General features: G+C 40.1%; 2 protein-coding genes across 2 annotated transcripts; one reads left to right on the forward strand and one right to left on the reverse strand.

Moving 5' to 3' along the window:
* Nucleotides 1–7504: 7504 nt before the first annotated feature.
* On the reverse strand, nucleotides 7505–10211 carry LOC120318567 (the record flags this gene model as incomplete). Its single annotated transcript, XM_039366319.1, has 2 exons — nucleotides 9903–10211; nucleotides 7505–8647 (listed from the first exon to the last, which is right to left on the reverse strand). A coding segment is annotated over exon 2 (918 nt), but the record flags the coding sequence as incomplete, so codon positions are not given.
* Nucleotides 10212–10269: 58 nt separating this feature from the next.
* Nucleotides 10270–19572, forward strand: TMED7 (transmembrane p24 trafficking protein 7). The gene is made up of 4 exons (XM_039366320.1): nucleotides 10270–10412; nucleotides 10536–10761; nucleotides 15094–15339; nucleotides 16637–19572. The coding sequence occupies exons 2-4, from the start codon at nucleotides 10576–10578 to the stop codon at nucleotides 16871–16873; spliced, it is 669 nt and encodes a 222-aa protein (XP_039222254.1). The 5' UTR covers nucleotides 10270–10412; nucleotides 10536–10575; the 3' UTR covers nucleotides 16874–19572.
* The last annotated feature ends 3122 nt before the right edge of the window (nucleotides 19573–22694 follow it).

A 22694-nucleotide genomic window follows, 5' to 3' on the forward strand; every position in this document is an offset into this window, starting at 1 on the left:
CGGGACATGATCGGACTTGCGGTATGATTGAATTATTTTATTGTCTTATTCTCGATGATTGTTTTAATTTTGTACGCCGCCCTGAGTCCTTTGGGATTGGGCGGCATATAAATAAATTAAATAAATAAATAAGTACAAAAAAGAAAGATTTTAAATCTTCCAGCTTTAACAACAGATAATAAGAAAAGCAAACTCTCTTTTGGACTTGGGCCAATCTCTGTTGGCCACAGCTACTGGGTTCTCTGAATACAAATCAATTAGATAACTATTCAACAGAGAGGTTAATTAAGTACTCTTCCTTTCTTGCTTCATTGCTCTTCAGTGAGGATGTGAAGCTTTCCCAATGAATCTGAAACTAGGAAACTCTGGTCTTCTTTGGGTAATGGAAATACTATCCTCTGAAAAGGCCTGGTAACATTACAGCAATAATGGGGGATACGATTGGGACATGCTGTATGAATGCACTTATTTTACTGTTTTATTGTTATATTTATTGTTTTAATTTTGTACGCCGCCCTGAGTCCCCAGGGATTGGGCGGCATATAAATTTTATTAATAAATAAGTAAATAGATAGATAGATAGGCAAGGGTGTCTGTTAGGAGAAGTAAAAAAAAAAATAAATCAAGAAGATGTCTATGAGAAGGAGTGGCACGTCCATCCCAAAGTCATGGCCACCATATACCGGTTGTACTGGCCTTTTTTTCCCCCCTTCCCAACCGATGACCCAATGGCAGAAAAACAAGTTTCCTATTTGTCCTGTGATTAGATGCATCTAGAAATAGGCCCCGAGATACAAATCTCAAATTTGGGATTTTGAAGCTTTAATAGAGGAGTAGGTATTGTTTTTAAATTGTTCTGTGTACTAGAGTCAGTGCTCCAATAGCAATCCCTGTGCTAAATCTCTTCAGTTCCCACTTTAACTTTCATCCATTTGAACCTGTCTATACAGGTAATCCTCAATTTATGACAACAACTGAGCTCAACATTTCTGTTGCTAAGTGAGGCATTTGTTAAGTGAGTTTTGCCCCATTATATGATCTTTCTGGCCACGGTTGTTAAGTGAATCACTGCAATTGTTAAGTTGGTAACACGGTTGCTAAGTGAATCTGTTTTGCTTGTCAGAAAGCTGCAAAGGGTGATCACATGACCCTGGGACGCTGCAATCGTCATAAATATGAATCGGTTGCCAAGCGTCTGAATTTTGATCCCGTTACCAAGGGGAAGCTCCAACAGTTGTAAGTGTGAAAAATGGTCATAAGTCACTTTTTACAGAGCCGTTGTAACTTCAGTCACTAAATTAAGTTGTAAGTCAAGAACTACCTGTATTTCAGTTCTGTTTGGCAAATGTATCATTAACAACTGTACATCAGTGAGAAGTTCATTGTCTGTGTAAATGGATAACTAGAATACTTAGGAATGTCTTTCTATGTAATCTCAGCTATAATGTGATTATATGGTTTTAACTTATATGTGAATCCAGCCTGTTATTTGCGAAGTAAATAAAAACTGTCTAATTATCTTGAGATAATACCTTGCCTTTTAATAATGTTGCTTACTCTAGTGTTTTCTAGCTGTACAGTTATTCAACATATACTGGCTTGAGGCCGTATCATCTGGAGATTATGAGAAGCATAGTGCAGCAAAAATGAAGGACACTAGTTTAGGGAAGACTGGTTTAGGATATTTAGTAATAACATTTTAGGTTGCATTAGGTTGGGATAAATATATTAAAACACTCTGTATAAATAGAAACATAATATCAGGAAAATATATATATGCCTCCAAAAGAAGCAGTAGGTCTTACTTCAGGGGATGTCTTATTTTTTTCCTGACATCTGCCTCGCTTTGCAACACGCCCGTCCAGCAGGAGCCCACTTGATCACTGGCCCACTTTTGTGGCTGCTCATGGCCACTCACAGCAGGCCATGTAGCTTGCTATGCTTGCTATGCTATGAGATGGAGGGAGGGGGGAGCTATCCCAAGCGATTCGCTCTGCTTCCAAGTGCTCTTGGAAACACTTTTTGCCCAGATGGAGAAATGATGGAGACTAGAAAGTTCGTCTGCTTGTAAATGGAAATCCCTCGATTTCCAAGCACCCCATTTGCAAGCAAATGAAAGTTCCAGTCTCCCTTTGGGTGAAAAGTGCACGGCACATCCGGATCGCCTACCTCACCACCCGCCTCTGCCTCTACGCTGGACTTATCTGCATTGCTCCAAGGGGCCGGTGGGTTACGGCTACTGCCATATACCATCGGCCTCTGTGCGCTTGTCGCCACTTGTGCTGGCCATGCCCACCCCCAGGCTTATTTTTGGGGTAGGGCTTATATTAACCCCAACCCAAAAAATCCAGCTAGGGCTTATTTTCAGGGTGGGTCTTATTTTCGAGGAAATACGGTAATAGACAACCTATGGTCAACATACGATGATTCAGCATTCCTTTTACAATTCCACAAAACCCTCAACGCAACTCCAAAATAGTGGGATGAAAATTTCCCCTTTTGGAGTGAATCTGGGAATTTTCTTAATGGCTTAAAATAAAACTCTATTCTAAGAACTTGAGAGGAATGGAGAAGAAATTTAATAATACTATAAGAATTAGCCAGTTTGTTCCAAATCATTTTTTCTTTCAGGTCTTTGAAATGAAATGAAATAGATACTTTTAAGTACATTAAATTATTTATAAAGTAATGGTCTTTTTATTCTGCTTTTTCAAAAGTTCACCCCCAAATCAGAAAGTTTATTAAAATACTTTGCACCTTTCATATTTTCATTTCCTATTAAAGTCAGCTGTAGGGGGGAATTTAGATCAGTCTGTAATAGGTATTTTTAAGTTGTAAATAATTTTGCTCCCTCCAAAACTAAGTAAATGCAATGTACCTTTCCACATTAAAATGAACTATACTTTGGAAAACTATTCTTATTCAAGAGCGCCCTCTAGAGAATAATGGTGTAATTGTGACTTAGTATTTCTACTATTCAGTACTAACAGTCTTTACATTTCCAGATTACCTTCCTTGCTAAATGTTTTAAAACTGGTGGTTTGCAACGGAATCCTAAATGGAATTTGGAAGAAAAAAGTGGCAGAACAATGTCTTCTCCTAATCCTGTTGTTTCATGTTAACTTGGTAGAGTTTTATTTTCTCCTTGCCAGTTGAGATACTAGGAAAATTAACTACTGTATATCAGGATCTATGTCATTTTACTTGGAAAAAACAAACTTAGAACAATGTGATAGGTTCAGTCTAGCATTTACCATGCTTTATTTATTTATACATTGTTGGTAGACTATGACTCAAAAACCAAGTAAGTTAAAAAAAACTGTATGACTACTTGGATTAACCTACTTGGTTAAAACCTACTTGGCTTGCCTTCAGAAGTTGTGGGTGCTCCATCACTGGAGGTTTTAAGAAGAGACCGAATAGCCACTTGTCTGAAATGGTATAGGACCGTGGTGGCGAACCTATGGCATGCGTGCCACAGGTGGCACACAGAGCCCTCTCTGTGGGCATGCACACTGTCCTAGGCCTTCAGTGGGGTTTTATAAAACCTTTTTACTTTAGCCTTCTGCCGCCATGTGCAAAAAAAAAAAGGTTCAATTAATCAATCAAATTCAACTAGAAAATCTCCAAGGTCCTTTCCACTCCATTATTCTGTATTCTGAGTTAATGAATGCTGAATTTAGATTCCAGAAGCAGTAACATTTTACTTAGCTAGCGTATTCTCCCAGCTATTATATGGAATCCATATAAAATTGCACTTCAATTTTGTCTTTTTAGAATTAGTTCAGTCTAATTTATTTCATATTTCTTGAAATGTTCCTTATGCAGATCTGAAAAGGGAAGCTGGAATACTAAAAATAAAGAGCATTAATTGAATCTTCCTTCTACTTGTTTAAAAAAATAATTCTGTCCAGTTGGATTAATTCCCCTGTATCCTGTATTGGGTGATGCATCATACACTGGATATATTTTATTTAATTTATATATTTAATTTTATTTATATGCCGCCCAATCCCAAAGGACTCAGGGCGGCGTACAAAGTTAAAACAATCATAAAACAATAATATAATAAAATAATACAGTCATACCGCGAGTCCGATCATATCCCGCCCCCGCCCCCCCGGGGACATCAGCCCCAGGCCTGCTGGAACAGGAGAGTTTTAACGGCTTTCTTAAAGGCCGGCAGGGTGGGGGTAGTTCGAACCTCGGGGGGAAGTAGATTCCACCAGGTCGGAGCCACCACAGAAAAGGCCCTTCCCCGAGGGCCCGCCAGCCGACATTGTCTGGCCGACGGGACCTGAAGGAGGCCCAATCTATGGGACCTCACCGGTCTCTGGGAACTATGCAGCAGAATGCGGTCCTGTAAGTAACCTGGCCCTATGCCATGAAGGGCTTTAAAGGTGATAACCAACACCTTGAATTGCGTCCGGAGACCCACAGGAAGCCAGTGCAGCCCGCGGAGGATAGGTGACATGTGGGCGTACCTTGGCGCGCCCACAATCGCTCTCGCGGCTGCGTTCTGAACCAACTGCAGCCTCCGAACGCCCTTCAAGGGTAGCCCCATGTAGAGCGCGTTACAGTAATCCAGTCTTGAGGTGACAAGGGCATGAGTGACTGTGAGTAAAGCCTCCCGGTCCAAATAAGGCCGCAACTGGTGCACTAGGCGAACCTGTGCAAAGGTCCCCCTGGCCACAGCCGATAGATGTTGTTCCAAATTTAGCTGTGAGTCCAGGAGGACACCCAAGTTGCATGCCTGCACTGAGGGAGGTAAATTTGCCCCCCCCCCCAGGACTAATGATGGACCATCCAGTTGGCCTTTGGGAGGCAAGACCCAGAGCCACTCGGTCTTGTCAGGGTTGAGTCTAAGCCTGTTCACCCCCATCCAGACCCTCACATCTTCCAGGCACCGGCACATCACGTCGACTGCTTCACTGAAAGGACACGGGGTGGAGATATATAATTGGGTATCATCCGCATACTGATGATACCTCACCCCGTGTCGCTGAATGACCTCACCCAGCGGTTTCATGTAGATGTTAAAAAGGAGGGGGGACAGGACCGAGACCTGAGGCACCCCATGATTGAGGCGCCTAGGGGTCGATCTCTGTCCGCCCACCAATACCGACTGCAATCTGTCAGAGAGGTAGGAGGAGAACCACCGCAATACGGTGCTGCCCACCCCCACCTCTCTGAGACGACGCAGAAGGATACCATGGTCGATGGTATCGAAAGCCGCTGAGAGGTCAAGAAGCACCAGGATAGAGGAATAACCCCTATCCAGGGCTCGCCAGAGGTCATCGGTCAGTGCGACCAAAGCAGTCTCAGTGCTGTAGCCGGGCCTGAAACCAGATTGAAAAGGGTCCAGATAATTAGTTTCATCCAAGGATCGCAAGAGTTGGGACGCCACCACCTTCTCTACAACCTTCCCCACAAAGGGGAGGTTGGAGACAGGACGAAAGTTCTTCAAAACAGCTGGGTCCAGGGAAGGCTTCTTGAGGAGGGGCCTCACCACCGCTTCCTTTAAAGGTTGCGGGAAAGACCCCTCCATCAAGGAGGCGTTGATTATCGCCTGGAGCCAGCCTCGTGTCACCTCCCTACTGGCAGAAACCAGCCAGGAGGGGCATGGGTCCAATAAACAGGTGGCGGCATTCATTGCCCTCACGGCCTTGTCCACTTCATCAGGGGTCACAGGCTCAAACTCGCTCCAGATAACATGACTAAGACCAGCCCCTGGCAACTCGGCTGGCACTGCCCAGTCGGAGTCCAGGTCTCTCTGAATCTGAGCGATTTTGTCCGAAAGAAACTGAACAAACTCCTCAGCTCTCCCCTGCAAGGGTTCCTCCGCCTCCTCCACTTTAAGAAGGGAGCGGGTCACCCTAAACAAGGCGGCCGGGCGAGATTCTGCGGACGCAATAAGTGCGGAAAAGTGAACACGCTTTGCCGCCCTTATCGCCACTAAATAAGTCCTAAGATAGGCTCTTAATAGTGATCGGTCAGATTCAGAGTTACTGGCCCTCCAACGTCGCTCTAGACGTCTCTTGTGGCGCTTCATCTCCCGGAGCTCCTCAGTAAACCAAGGCGCCCTCCGGGGACCACCACCACAGAGAGGTCGCAAAGGCGCAATTCGATCCAGGGCCCCGGACGCCGCCTCATTCCAGGCCGCAACCAGGGACCCGGACAAGTTGTGGACAAGGGAGTCAGGTATTTCCCCAAGCTCCTCCTGGAACCGATCTGGGTCCATTAGGCGCCTGGGGCGGAACCACCTAGTCGGCTCCCTCTCCCTGCAGGCAATGGGGGAGTGATGCTCTGAAGTCCAGCCTCAATAGGAAATGATCTGTCCATGACAAGGGCAAGATCTCTATTCCCCTTAATTCCAGATCATGTCTCCATTGCCCCGAGAGAAACACAAGGTCGAGTGTGTGACCACCCCTATGAGTCGGATCCTGAATTACCTGGGTCAGGTCCATGGTTGCCATGGAAGCCATGAACTCCTGCGCTGCCTCTGAGCAATCGCCGAGTGATGGTAGGTTAAAGTCCCCCAGTACTATAAGTCTGGGGAACTCCACCGCCAACCCAGCTACTGACTCCAGCAATGCAGGCAGGGCTGTTGCAATGCAGCTGGGAGGTAGGTACGTCAGCAGCAAGCCCAACTGAACCCATGAACCCAACTTCAATAGGAGGGACTCACACCCAACAACCTCCGGGGCAGGAATCCCACGAGGACTCAAGGACTTCCGAGCGATGACTGCCACTCCCCCACCCCTGCCCTGATGTCAAGGCTGATGAAGCACCACAAACCCGTCCGGGCACATCTCCGAGAGGGAAACACCCCCCTCAGGGCCGAGCCAGGTTTCGGTTATACATGCCAGGTCTGCCCCGCTGTCCAATATTAAATCATGGACAAGGGGGGCTTTGCTGACAACGGACCTGGCATTAAGCAACAGCAGCCTACAATTAGGGCCCTGTACTCCCGTCACCAGTACTACAGGATGAGCCTTTTGAGGGGCCGGAACAAGGAATCGCTCTAACATAGCGAGTCCTCATTCCCCAAAGATGGCCTGCCCCTTGGCGCCTCCCATATCTGCCTATCCCAGTCATAACCGGGTTGCTCTGACCTTCTCCCCTCCCCAGAGTACTCCCACCCTCACCAGCCTTCTCCCTTCCTGATTGGACTAGCTTTCCATACAAACGAAGCCCAAGGGTAAGTCCTGCCCCCCCCCTACTTTTGCTATTGCACTCAGCAGAGGGGGTACCAGGCTCCGCCCCCGACTCCACCATTCTCATACCCCAAACACTCAATACACATTCACACTCAATTTATATACATAAAAATATTCACATTCATACGCCCTAAATACAATAATAAAATTTATACATAACAGGGCCACCATTCATCTACATGCATACACACACCCACAACAAATATTCTCTAAAAAATAATATTGCCCCTCTGTGTCCCAGGCTTGTCCAATGTGGCCAGCTAGGTGATCATTAGGTACTTGTCTTGGGGCAGACCGTACTTGGCCTTGTGCTCCTCAAAGAGCTGGGTCAACTTCTCCAAGTACCTCTCGTGCAGCTCATCAATGGCTTCTCCGGACATCCAACAATTGTGTAAAGTCAACCCAGCCACGGCGGGACGGCTAGTCAAACTGGGGCTCCTTACAGCTGAGTTGGTTTCAATTGCTGGGATCGCAGCCGGGAATGGAGAACGTAACAACACCTCTGAGCATGTACAGAGTAAATTTCTAGGCCACAAGCTCGCCTCTCCCACTCCTTTCACGATGTGGCACTCGATGACGGGCCCGACCTCCTGGAAGAGGATGCACAGCTCGCCGCTGTTGCAGGCGGCCGAGACGTTGCCCACGAAGGTCTTGACGGTGTGGGTGGGCCTCGGGCGGGAGAACTCCACGACCACGCGGTGGCAGTACAGGAGGTGCCCGTTGAGCTTCTGGATGGCGTGCTCGGCCGCCACCTCGTCGCGCAGGTGGATGAAGGCGAACTGCTTCATGAGGGCCATCTTCACCACCACGCCCGGCACAGCTGCCTCGAAGAGGTCGCACAGCTCCACCCGCGACGCCCCCCCGGGCACGCCGCCCACGGACACCTCCACGCCCGGCTGCACCGGGCCCGCCCGTCCCGAGGAGGCCCGGAGAGAAGGAAAGAAGCCAGACGACACGAACCCACAAAATAGCACCTGCGAGAGAGACGCGGCCCCCCTCCGGCAACAGTCCTTCTGCCTCTTGTGACCTGGCGGGCGAGCTGGCTTCGAGGCTGCGGGGAGAGAGCGGGGGAGAGGGCGAGCAATGCTGGCGAGTCCTCCGCAGCCGGTGGGGTCCGACACTGGACTGGGTTGTGCCGCGACTTCGCCTTGGAACCTCCAGACTGGCGGCCGGGCATAGTGATGATGGAAAAGCAACTTCATTCACTAGGGCTATCTTGAGAATTCCTCTACATTCCAAGGTATGATCAGGCAGGCAAAATAAAAGTTCATGTATATTGGGCACAGAATGTCAAACCAATTGCGCTTCTTTATCCAAATACCATTTTTATGCAGCCCTGCTCTTAATGTGAAACCAGAGAGCTGTCTGAAACATATATCTAACTTCATATATCTTTTATTCCAGATCATTCTGATACCTTGCTGGTCCTAGAAGGAAAATTTAAAAGAATCCTTTATAATGACCAATTAAACCCTGTGGGTTAAACATACTGGAATCCTCAACTCTTAATTAGCTATATTGTCTCTTCTATGAAGATATTAGAAATAGGCATATTATACTCTATTTATTGGACTTTCCAGAATGTTCAAACTATTTCTATGTTCAACTATTGCTGGAGGACCAGTAAGATTCAATCTTTGGCATTGGCCAAATTCCGTTACATTGCTTTCAAGATCAGAAGTCATTTTTATCCAGTAACATAAATACACTATCCCTAGTTATTTTATTGTTCTGTTTTTTATACTATGCTTCACTTCGAAAGTACATTTTTCTTAGTCTATGATCATAAATTGAATAAGCAAAAATACCGATTGATAAAATGGACTGTTGATTTTTTAAAAATTATTGGAAATGCAATGACCAGATTGGAACATTTTTCCATATTTAGTGGCAAAAGTGTAATACTCGACAATTTTGGAAAATAATAGGCAACAGAATGAAAAACATTTTAAAAATCTAATTTCATTTCCAACCTGTTTTCTACTCTATTTTACTAAATCTTATATTCCCACAAAGTATACCAAATTAGTTGTGTAGATGGTAACAGGTGCAAGAATATCTTTACACTTCCAATTGGAAAATATCGTTCTTTCTCCAGAAAAATGACTCATTCAGCTCTGTCAGTGTGGTTTGATGTCCAACATAACTTTGTATTTAAAAGTAAACATGACACAAAATTTAATTCAACTTGGAAGCAAGTTTTTCTTTTATCACTACCTCTCAACAGCTTTCAGTGCCAACAGAAAATTCTATTGGGCTGGCTTAAGGAACTGGGATGACAGGCACTGTTTTGTGTAGTTCTTTATATGTGGCCAGTTTCAACCAGTGTTGAGAAGGATGAGAGGTCATGCCCGCAGCTGGTCATCTGTATAATTAGGTGCTGCAGGGCTGGACTCTCCTATCTATATGTAACTGCTGGGTGAGAAGAACCGACCTCTCTACTTGGGGTAGACCAAGTGAGCCATCTAAGTCCCACCAGTGCTTGGAGGCTCTTTGGGCCTGAGGAACAGAGGCTCAATCCTGACAATAGCAACTGGATATGTTTCTTTGATCCTTCTGGCCAGGGCACAACGGTAAAAATCAGAAAATATCAAAATAAAATAATAAAAATAAATACGATATCAAAATGAACGGGCAAAACCAACATATAATCAAAACTTAATTGAGGCTGGCAATACTAACATTGAATCTTAGCACAAAACTCATCTATCACCCTCGTCCATCGCATGGGGGGGGGGAGCAGTCGGTGGTTTGCGGCTGCACTGAAGGATAACAGAATTAGCGCCATCCGAACTTTCCGGGGGAGGCAGTCCCAGAATTCCCTGGTTCTATACGGATGATACTTCCGGCTAACCGGAGAACAGGAAAAGCCGGCTTGCATCGTAACCTCTGTCGCCTAGCAACTCCTGTTTCTGTCTTTTCCCCCCCGCCTCCGCCGCTTAGGAGCGGCCAGTTTTCCTCGTAGGACCAATAGTACCTTAGACCACGCCCACCTTTGTTTCCTTTCCGCCCATTCCTTTCTACATACAACACCGCCTACTCTTCTCAGCGAACACCACGTCTACAAATGATCACTCCCGGAAGTACTTCGGTCTCTTCTTAGATAGACTCCGTTCACTTCCGTTTTCGCCCTCCCCTTCTCGTACGGCCACGCCGCAAGTGGAAGCCGGCGCGTCTTCGGCTACCTGGCAGGTAAGATTTTTGTTTTCCCCCCCCCAGGGAGTCCCTCGTTCCCGGGGTACTCGGTTGGGTGGGTGGGGCTGGCGATTTATCCTTCTCGCCTGTGCGCTCATTTGGCTTCCTCTTCCACCTCAGCTTCGCCTTCCGTGCTTGTGGTTGAGTCCCGGTCTTGGAGATGTTGCTGCGCCGCTGTCCGGGCTCTGGTGCCTGCGGAGGCTCGTTGGCGGCCGGGTTGTTGTTGTTCCTGCACCTCAGCTGGGCGGTCCGCGCCTCGGAGATTACCTTCGAATTGCCCGATAATGCCAAGCAGTGCTTCTACGAGGATATCGTGCAGGGCACCAAGTGCACCTTGGAATTTCAGGTAAGGAGATGTGGCGGCGCCACGAAGGCAAGTGGACGCCCTCGGCTGGGCCGTGCGGTTGTCCGCCCTACCACCCGTAGAACAACCCTTACCTTTGCATGCCTCAAAGGTGCTTTTTCACCAGGCAGCTGGACTTCTTCGTTTTTTCTTCGAAGACGTTTGGGTTCTCATCCAAGAAGCGAAACGTCTTCAAAGAAAAAAACCCAAGAAAGTCCAGTTGCCTCGTGAAAAAACACCTTTGGGATAACTGTGACTTGGATGACTGAGAACCTCCATGGACGTTTTACCCTTGTGTGGTTTCAGGAACGGGGTTGAAAGCGGCCCCTTTAGGAGTGAAATCAAACAGGACTGATTAGGCAGCAGCAGAAGAGGATTTTCAGGAAATTGCAGAAAATTCTGCAGAATCACTTCGGGACTGCAAGTTCCATGCTGAGATATTGCCCCCATTGATAGTCTCACCTAACCGACCTTCCTTTTAGTATAGATATTCATCTTGTACCCCTCCCTCTCCCCCCCCCCCCAGGCTTCTGCTCTGTCATATTTCTCATGGACCTTTTAGTTTTGAGCCTGCTTCTTTTATATATTGTAATTCTAAATCAGTGGTTCTTTTTCATGCCGCGACCCCCAACCAGTCGTAAGTCGAGAACTAATCAACCGGTCGTAAGTCGAGGACTACTCAACTGGTGCAGCACCGTTTGCAGAATGGGACTTTTGGCGGGCTCAGCAGGGCAGAGACAGCCTGGACAATTCCTATTGGCTTTTGAAAGCCAATAGAATTAGACTCCATTCAAGAGAGTCTATTCTATTGGCTTTCAAAAAGCCAATAGAATAAAAGGGAGTAGCACAGCTAAGGAAAAGGGGGAAAAATGGCGGACTGCGTTGTTTGGCGACCCCCGTGAAATGGTCGTTCAACCCCAAATGGGGTCCCGACCCACAGGTTGAGAACCACTGTTCTAAATCTAAGTGCTATGGCTAGTGCTATTGTATATGTGTACTGGGTGTGGTTTTAAATACACATAAAACTATTCCTTGCTAGTTTTATCTTGATAGTTGTACGTGGAACTGTATCTATTGCTTGCAGCAGTATGGTGAAACTGGTGACCAGTGTCTTTTTCTGGTTTTTATAGGTAATTATTTGATTTTCAAACCATCAGGTGTATGCTGTTGTTAAATGTCTGTTTTGTACAATGTGCAAAGGAAATGAAGTTGTATGATTTTCACTTAAAAGAAGAAAATATATGGAAAATAAATTGGCCGTATAAGCTCTAAAATATATGCAATAAATAATACAGGTAAATAAAATACATATAGCTTACATAGAAGATGCATATATCAGCAGCAACAATTTCATTCTGAAAATGAATAAGGGAATTTTCTGTGTGCCATCAAATCAACATCTCCATTGAAAGCAAGGTTCCATGTATATTGCTATTTAAAAAAATAGATTATAAACTCTGTAGACAAAATGTGTTATTGTATTCCTAGAATACAGCATTGAAATGGAGCTGTGCTGTATGGCGATTAAAAGGCATGGATCATATATTATCTAAAATATGAAGAATATATTTGCTATCCAACTTGAATGATGATTCATCTCATTGTTCAACAGAAACAAAGGAAGTACTATTCTTATGCAATTGGTTTGGCTTCAGTAATCCTAAGAAAACTATACAACAGTGTCTGATTTAGCAACATTAGGTTATCATACTGTCTACTTCTTCATCTTAGTGAGGTGTAGAATGCTATTTCCAACTATGTTTCCATCCTTTAGTCCTAGTATCAGGACCAAATATTTGGAATGTTATTCTCATTTAACTTGATGACTTCAGACAATATTTCATATTATCAAGATTTAGGGAAACAAATTGAAACAGTAAATAACTATTTGAAAATGATCCATAGAGCAAGATGTTTAACAGATTTTGGTACAGAGAACTAATGATAAAAATGAACTGTATAATTTTATCTATAGCACTAGCTCAGGAATCCAGTCATATTTTTTAGGAATCAAGATATCGGATCATTGTTGCTGGGAAGAAAATCATGTCTACGTAGACTGAATATAAATGTACATTCATTATTTCAGCAAATATATTACCATAAGTACTGAGTTATATATGGAAAAACAAGAATATAATAGTTATAATTGGTTAAAAGATTTAGTGTTGTCATCATTGTTACTATTATTATTTAATTACCCTGACATGGACTGAGAGATAAACTCTGCACCAAGTGGAAGATCAAACAGATTCCTGACAAACCTAGCAGACAACTTTGTCCCCCAAAAAGTAGAGAAGGAACCAGAAGATCAGCCATATTGAACTTAATTCTTACTAACAGAGATGAAATGTTAGAAGTGTTTACATTCATTATTGCACGTTAAAATGCATTTTCTCTTAACCAGATAACTAGAAAGATGTTCTGCCTGTCTTCCTGCCATGTAATAACACTTAACGACATTGTTAAAATTAACACACCAAAATATATAAAATCTCAGTTGTATACAACTGTTTAACTGCTTAGGAAAAGTGAACAATGGAGATTTCCCTTGGAAAGTTCCATATTTGTAATTCTGCTACTGAAAAAGATTTGCATGTGCCCATCTATCTAGAATAGGAATTTTAGTGCAGCTCAGAGAAGGGGAATACCACAGGTAAGACGAAATTCTATTGCAAATAAATTGGCAAGGACTTGATAAGAAAATATATCCATCATTCTTAATAGGAAAGGAACACCAATTGACTCTTTCAGAGAAAGACTATGAAACCAGAAGAGAGGATGAATAGAATAGAATATCATGATTATAAGCAATTTGTATCTATAACTCTATCTTGAAGTCCAAACTATAATAATCTAAATAGGTACTCTTACCTGCAGGATTTCCAAAAATGCTAGCCACGGTCTCTGGAGTTAAAATTCTGCAGTTCTAATCTTGCTGTGTATTTCCATCCTTTTGCTATGATGTTCCATGCTTCTTATTTCAGGCTTTGTAACTCTGATGCTGCTTGTTCAGCTGTCAGCAATAGGTATTGAATGTTGACATAGTTTCTCTTGGTTTCAGCATGGATTATTTGTGGATAACCTATTCTAGAAGAGAATGAATTGTATGCATTCATGAAAGTATACTTAAGGTGAAGAAAAATGCTTAATGTACATAATCTATTTTTAAAAATTGTCCAATATATTTTTGACCTTATTAGAGCTTTCAAAAGTTTGCTTTGCTGAATGTAACTTGTGTTATCTAGCTTGATCATTATACATCATAATATAAAATATTATTCCACAACACTTTAATCTTAATCTTCAGTGTTATCAGTGCATTGTTACAAACTACATGGATTTGGTTTCTATCAAAAGAACCATCTGTTTCATGGACTTGTAGTAAGATCTCTCATAATTGATATAGAGATAACCTTATCTTTTTACCTCCAGCTGCTGATTCCTTTACACTAATTATTTTGTAGGTCTAGTAACTGTATCATATTTTTAAAGAATGTTAACGTATGCTAGACAAAATAGCAAAGCTGCCCTATTCTTTTATAACAATATCTCCACACTAAGCCAAAAGCCTTCCAAAAATAAAAGGAACCCTCTGTTCATGAAAATTTATCTTTTAGTATGGTCTGCTGATTTTACATACATATGAGATTGTGTTTGTGCGAGTACAAGATGAAGGGGCTTCCTCAGTTTAGAGAATGAAGAACTTTTTCAGAAGTGCTGCAGGTTTTAATGTTCTTCTTTTCTTTTGTATTTTTCATTGATTACATGCTGTCAAATCAGTTTTGACTCTTAGTGACTTCATAGATAGGATTTTTCTAGGATCATTTGTCACCCATTTGGCCTTTCATCTCTTCCAGTAGGTGCTGTAATGGAAACTATATACCTTGCTACTGGTCATCCTCTTTTCTTTCACTAAAATGCAAAGCCTATGTCAGTCTTTAATAAATGCACATCTAGTTTTGGATATTATATGATAGGATTTTATCTATAGTAGTAAGAAGTTCAAAACTGTGGCCTTAATGGTTTTAACAACTGTTACACAATTTGAATAGTTATTCTTAAGTGTTGTGTTTTCATGTTAACTTGATAACTTTTATGGTTATTTTTCAATTATTATTTGGTCCAAACAGTTACTACAAGTGCAAAAATATGTGAAATGCATCAAAATGTTTTAAGTTGCCTTGACTTAGTTGTGACCGCAGTATACTTAATTTCCCTTACTGATGTTTTTAACAATGTGCTGTTTAGTATATTTGCTTTGTAAAGATTCTTAACTGATAAGAATAGGATCAGTGACTATTGTTCCAAATACCAGTTTTCTTTATTCCACAGGTGATTACTGGAGGACACTATGATGTCGATTGCCGCTTAGAAGATCCAGATGGGATTGTGCTATATAAAGAAATGAAGAAACAATATGATAGTTTTACCTTTACCGCATCTAGAAATGGAACATACAAATTTTGTTTCAGCAATGAGTTTTCAACTTTCACACACAAAACAGTATACTTTGATTTTCAAGTTGGAGATGACCCCCCTCTCTTTCCTAGTGAAAACAGAGTCACTGCACTCACTCAGGTATGGTGAATTTTGAGTACACAGTAATGTACTGTCTTTATCCTAAAGTTTACTAGAAACAGTTTACAGTTATTCAGAAATGTTATTTTTGTCTAGTAGCATGATCACATGGCCATTTAATTGAGTGACATTCTCACTTGATCAACAATGGGAATACAATGGAGAATGGCAGTTGCCATCTTTTCATTTACACAACTAAATATTTTTTGTATTAATATTGTAAATTGTAACTTGATATTGCTTGAGTGGTTTGTAAAGACCTCTGAATTTTAAATTCCATTGCAATAATTCATAATAAGATAAGATAAAAAGGTAGATAAAAACATCAGATCTCTGCAGCTTCTAATAGCACTTTAGTATCAGCTGACTTCTGAGAAGGAACAAACAAGTGAATAAAGGCAACAAAAGCCTTGGCTATTATTGTGTAAAAAACTCCCTAAAGCGTATGTTTTTACTATAGCCCAATAGAAAGACCTGCAAACCTCCAGTTATTGTTAACTGCAACTTATAGCATCCAGCATTGTTGATCAGGGACTCTGAAACTGCTACTTAAGTAACATCTTTGTATCAGCAGAGCAGCTTTTGTCAGTAGTACTGAGATGGGCTCAATCCTTTCTCCTATATCATTCCATTTCCAAACTACCATTTAGAGCAGACATGTCAAACTCGCAACATCATGTGATGTCGCACGACGTATCAGAGCTTTTTTCCCATTGCTGGCAATGGGGTGGTGCGGTTTCGTCGTGACGCGTCTGGCCCATGGGCTGGCAGTTTGACACTCCTGATTTAGAGGATTGGAAGGAATCTCCTGAGTTATTCAAGGGAAAGAGGTTAGAGGAGTTGAGCAAATAGTTCATATGATTGTAGAGTTCATTATAGATATGCATGTTTCATTTTAGGATCTCAGTAATAAAATTACTAAATTTAAATATTAGAGTTAAAATTCAAAAGCTTTCAATATATAGTTTGATTCAAGTTCTGACATTTTTGTTGCTGACTGACAACAGTTTCTATATTGAGAGAAAGACTTGGTAATTGCTCTCTTTTATTAAAAAATATTTTTGGAATTGATTATTTTTATTCTAAGTAAAAGGACAAGTAACTAGATTAATACTGTATTACAATAATGTGATTCTGAAGAACAATCCTTTCGATTTTTATAAAACTCTACTTGTTTTATCTATATGCTATGGTAAAATACGATTTAATGTTTCCATAAGGTTCTATTTCTGTTTTATTAATAGTGATTAGATTTCAGTCTGTTTTACTCATCAGTGCTCTATTTTCCTGTCTCTAGATGGAGTCAGCGTGTGTTTCAATTCATGAAGCTCTAAAATCCGTCATTGATTATCAGACACATTTTCGACTGAGGGAAGCACAAGGCCGTAGCCGAGCAGAAGACTTAAACACACGAGTGGCTTATTGGTCAATAGGCGAAGCCATCATTCTGCTTGTAGTTAGCATTGGGCAGGTATTTCTTCTCAAAAGCTTCTTCTCTGACAAAAGAACCACTACAACTCGTGTTGGATCATAACAAGCTTCATATCCATTGTTTGAAAAATATACTATTATTTGAATGAGTTCTAGTTAAAGAACAATTAAGTACAGGGAACATTTTAAATACCTTTAGCCTTCTCACTTCAAAGTTCTGAAATTCATACTCTCAAAAGCTGTCACAGAAAAAAAAAGACAGCCTTTTATTTGTTATACATTGGAGTTTTCTTTTGCATCTGCTGAGAAATCTAATAGTTGCTAGTTTTTTAACAAATGAGACTTGTTTGTAAGTACTTAGTGCTTTAAGAAAATCCTTTAAGTAGTTAATTAAAAGATTGTCCTTATGAATGAAAAAAAAGCCTGACCTTGCAAGTTGAAGCATTGAAATGAAAACTAAAACACATAATAATAGTCTCAAAGTCTTGTACTGCACTGTTTTGAGTGTCTATGGAAATTCTAGGGTCTTGAATCAGTTATTGGGGTGTATATAGATATATAAATATATATTATTTTACTCTTACCAATTTTAGAGTCCTGGGGAAAAAACAATTTCCTATGCATTGAAAGGTTATCATTTTTGCATTTTGCTTTTTAAATTAAATAATGGGGAAAATGCCTTCTAATTCTTGAAGCTGAGTCTTTGAGTGTTGCTGTTGCTGCTGCCTTGAGAACTAAATCAGTCAGCTTTGACACGAACCATATAAATTTTGGAATCTGATGTTTTCACTTGAACTTGATAGGACTAAGTAAAAATGCACTGGTTTAAGTAACTTGCAGCTAAAATTTAGCCTTGTAGTCTCTAATATTAAATCAGAGCTGTTCAACCGTATGCCCTTTAGATGTTTGTAACTATAATTCCCATAAATTTTAAAGACGGTCAGTAATCATGGGAGTTACAATCCAAGAGATTTGGAGACTGCCATGTTAAATAAGATAGGATTGCAGGGCCATAAGTGGCTCGAGGGTTTTGTTCTAAATAATTGATTTATTAAGCAATGTATGCAGATGCTGGATGTATGTGGATTAATTTGCTGATTAAACATTCTAAATAGATGGGGATAGTACGGTACTATATTACCCTATCCTACCAGTTTTATGCTAAAAGGCTACTTTTTGAAGTAGCTCACAAGATTGGGGAGAATGAGAGATTTTGCCATATAATTGCTAGTTCTACTATACCTGCTTTCCAACATCACAAATGCTTTTATGGGTTTTTAAGATTGTACAACATTATTTCAGAATGCTCAAAAGAAATTAACATTACCACCATAACCATACACATTAAAGGTAAGCTTCATTCCTCTTAGTAAAACTGGCATCTTCTAAATGGATAACAAGGCTTGTCTGAAAGGATGAAGAAAGAATTTGTAGTGGTTGAAAAAAATATGAATACCACTATGCTTAAGGGTTAACACTCACTAAAATAAGCGATATTTTATAGTACATTTGTGCAGCGAATTCACCAATTTTCCCCTTTGTAGATATTCTGTAAGCACATTTTGCATTTTTTTCTGTATGCGCTACCTGATTATGCTGTAAAAGGATGAGAGATGCTCTGTCATGGAGTCTGACTAAGTGACGATGCTAAAAATGCCTAATATTTCCCCTTAGTTTGTGGATGTGGCTTTTTAGAAAATAGAGCATTGATGTGTTTAGAGATGGGGAATATTCCCGTGCTGTATTTGTTTAACATTCTGCTATAATAGCTTGCTGTAGAAGGTGCTTGGTCTTTCACTTGAGCTTGCAGAAAATAAATTTATTGAATGTACTTGTTGTTTCTTGTAAAGGTCAACTACATGCAATTTGTGAAAACAGTAATTAAATCAGTTTTTAGAATGAGCTGCTTTACCTTCCATTCCTTTTAATGATTTATATTCAAGAGACCCATAGAAATCCTGTAAAACGAAGATTGGCAGAAGTGGTATTTAGCCATAAATCTGAGGAACTCATAAGGGCCTATCTGTTCAGACTAAAGTTGTATACTTTTTTTTGTAAATAGGTCAGTGAGAGTTTCTTTAGTTTTACTTTTTTTTTATTCCAAAGTTTGGCCATCTGTATCAAACTGGTTACGTATATGATGGAGAAAAGGCTCATAACCATGGCCTAATTTCTGAATTTGTAACAAACAGTTGACAGGATATAATTCAAGGATAAAAATGCATATTTGGTGACTTCCCAATATGGATATAAATATTTTTCAAGGTTCTAGGTGTTTGCCCTGCATTATTTCAGTCCAATCATACTTATTTTAGGCACATTGTATGAATTTTGCATCTAGTTCTTTAATTTATAATAATAAATTTGGCTGTTCTTTTTGTAGGATAGGGTTTGGGACAGTGGCTTAACTATTTGGATTCTGTCTAAATTATCTTGTATCTTGCTGCAGTTTATATTTTTTCAATGTTCCTTTCTCATATTTCAGAAATTTGAAAGTTGCCACAATTGGTTCTAACAGGCATTATTATTAGCAGTGGTTAATAGACAAAAGCAGATTCCAAAGCAAGTTTTAAAATGTCTGTAAACACAATTTGGTCATAAGAATTATTCAAAGACTCAGATATATACAATTAAAATAGTTTAACCATATCATGGTTCCAGGTTTTTTGATTTCATTTTCTTGAAGCCCATATATATGTACAATATGATGTGTTCGGTTCTTAATAAAAACCTTTGGTGTCAGTAAGACAAAAAATAGCCCTGTGAAATTATACATGAAATAATAAAATTAATATAAGATTCTGCTGAGTGGTTATTATTTGGAGAGTTGTGTTATAACAACAATTGTAAAATTATCTTAGAAGTTGCCATTTTTCTTTAAATTTGGAGTTTAAAATTATTCTATTTCAATTTTAGAAGCAAAGGCAATGCTGAAGAAAAACACAGTTTTTACAAATTCTCAGAATAGGCTTCTGGTTTTGCTTACTATTATAAAACTTACTTCCATAAACTGTGTGCAAGTTTCCACATAAATTAATTGTAGATATAGATAAATGGATATAACTGATTGTCAGATCAAACAATATTTCATAAGCCAGCATTTAGCATATCTTGGATAGCAGTTCCCACCCTCTCCGGTTTCCCTCCCTTCTCCTTTAATAATTTGTCAGATAGTTGCAAACATCAGAATACTTTGATCTTGCTGAAGGTCTTGATCAATCCAAGACTCTGAATATGTTTAAATTTTGTTTTAAGATAAACATTTATTACATATGCTTCGACACAAATATATACTGCTCAAAAAAATAAAGGGAACACATCCTATAGGATTTCTTATAGGATGTGTTCCCTTTATTTTTTTGAGCAGTATAGTTAGTATACTAAGACCAGACTAATGTTCTTTACACCTATTTTTCACCTGTTGTAATTGCTTGTAGAATTTTACAAACCAATCCCATTGATTCCTTTGTGGCAAGAAGCTTAAGATAATCATTTATAATTCAATTCAAGAGCACAATAAATGTTCATTTTTTCATAATTAGGATACAACCATATATTTCTTGTGTGCACATACACATATATGCAGGGCTTTTTTTTTCTCATAGAACACCCAGAACGGAGTTCCGGCACCTTTTTTGGATGGAACCTTGTAGGGTAGGCAAAGTGGGTTGTAGACGTGTGTGAGTTCTGGCAGCTTTTTTTTTTTTTTTTTTTTTAACAAAAAAAGCACTGCATATATGTTTTTCAGGGGTTCTCAACCTTGGCAACTTTAAGACTTTGCTGGCTGAGGAATTCTGGGAGTTGAAGTCCACAAGTCTTAAAGTTGCCAAGGTTGAGAACCCCTGGTTTAAGTGAACTTATAAGCTAATAGCAATTCACAAGAGGGCACCACTAATAGCAATATAACAGAGGGCACCAAACTGGAGAAGTTAGTGATTACTACAAACTGGGAGTGGTGATTAAAATGAGTTTCTGGCTACAGATTTATTATCTCAGATTACAACACTGCAAGGAAAGGGGAAGAGACTTGATAGCACAAGCGGAAGGAGAAATGCAGGGGAAAAAATAGAAAAAAATGATGCAATGGAAATTTTTTTGTTTCATCTTCTGGAAATCATATGACTTGGTAAATATTCCAAAAATAATTTGAGAATCAAGTACCATGTTGACACAACTGAAGAAACTTGGGGAGATAGGAAGAAAAGAGTTACAATAAATAATTTGGGAACTACTTTGTAAAATTATAAGAAAATCTTATGGGGAGTACATTTGTAAATAAAAGAAATCAGTAAAAAGCCTAATACCCATTTGTAAGAATACAGAAAATGAATGTCCTCGGTGTGCTAACTGGATCATCTAGACCAGGGGTAGGCAACCTCGGCTCTTTTATGACTCATGGACTTCAACTCCCAGAATTCCTGAGCCAGCTGGCTCAGGAATTCTGGGAGATGAAGTCCATGAGTCATAAAAGAGCCGAGGGTGTCTACCCCTGATCTAGACCATAATAGCAATTTTGAAAAGAATACTCCTGTCAAATTGTAGATGTAGATTCTAACCCAGCCTTCCCTTACCCTTAAGGTACATTGAAACTATAAAAGTGCTGTTTAAGAATTTTGAAAAACTTCAACACATCTGGCTGTAAAATTTTTAATACAGAGCAGTTTAATGGCCCTGAACTGTAGTAACCAGAAATTTTCAGTTTTCATGTTCATACAAATAAACCACTAATTATCAAATGTTGAATTTTAAGAACACATGGAAATTACCATCATACACTGCATAATGATGTCCGATTTACTTTCAGCACATTTTTGCCGAATGCTGTTCAGTGTCCCACTGGTTTTACCTGCCATCCCCACATTCTATGTATGAGTTATAATAAAAGAGTCCTCTGTGGCATTCATACATTTTAACAAATTCAATTTGGAGTATTACAATTAAAGAGCATGACAAGAATTTTAAAATCAATTAATTATTTTCCAACTTGCATTAATCCATAAAGTGATTAATTTAATTTCAGCAAATATATTGTGTGAATTTAACAACTGTGGTTTATAAATCATGATTTATGGTTCATAAATTTCAACTGGCTGTGAATGAGCCGTTTATAATTCATAAACCATTTTAATAACTTTATTACTGTCATAGACCAGCAATGGACATCACTTTTTACAATATATTAAGAAAAAAATAAAATAAAAATAGTACTGACATTAATAGTAAATAATAACATCCCTGTTAAGAAAATACATGTTAGGGTCACTCCCTAGTTTACGTGAGTGGAAAGCTGATAAGTGTGAGTAAATATAATGTTCCAAAAATTATTAGAGATATCTCCAAAAAATTGGCACAAGTTGACAGCTATAAATTTGTAACCAATTTTTTTCTTGTGGACATTGCCACAACACAGTATTTTGTCACTGCATGTGTGATAAAGGTTTGAGTCCTGGAAGAGAAAGCCTACATAAAAATTGTCTGCCCTCCCTGGCAATCTCTCTAATAAGGGAAGAATATATGCTGACCTATCGCTTCTCGGCCTTTTGGCTAAAATCCAGTGTAATTCATAAACCATAATTTATTGTAATATTTGATCTCTGGAATTTGAAGCTTGTCTAATTTCAGTTTTCTAAAGCAAAATTCATATTTATAAGGCTATGTAAATGACACACTAAGCAAAAGGTTAAAAAACATACATGCTGCCATTTTACCTTTCATGCACTGCAGTGTCAAAAAGATTTGTGATTTGTACCTGAACCAGAAGCCATCATTGAAGGTTTACAAAATGCATTTTGTAGTTGATAACGAACTTTTAGGAACTAAAATTCTGATTTTTGGAAATCACCAATTGCCATATCAGGCTTGAATGCCATAATAAACCACAATCTTTGGTTGTGCAAAACCAACCAAAAATTCACTAGTTATTT

This window comes from Crotalus tigris, unplaced genomic scaffold, assembly GCF_016545835.1.
Source record: "Crotalus tigris isolate CLP2741 ecotype Arizona unplaced genomic scaffold, ASM1654583v1 scf7180000020264.354078, whole genome shotgun sequence".
Taxonomy (NCBI): domain Eukaryota; kingdom Metazoa; phylum Chordata; class Lepidosauria; order Squamata; family Viperidae; genus Crotalus; species Crotalus tigris.

What these genes read in the sequence shown, in the direction of transcription:
- TMED7 (XM_039366320.1), top strand. Translation starts at nt 10,576, where the DNA reads ATGTTGCTGCGCCGCTGTCCGGGCTCTGGTGCCTGCGGAGGCTCGTTG. An exon ending in AGTGCACCTTGGAATTTCAG is followed by an intron (nt 10,762 to 15,093) that starts GTAAGGAGATGT and finishes TTTATTCCACAG; the next exon opens with GTGATTACTGGAGGACACTA. An exon ending in GAGTCACTGCACTCACTCAG is followed by an intron (nt 15,340 to 16,636) that starts GTATGGTGAATT and finishes TCCTGTCTCTAG; the next exon opens with ATGGAGTCAGCGTGTGTTTC.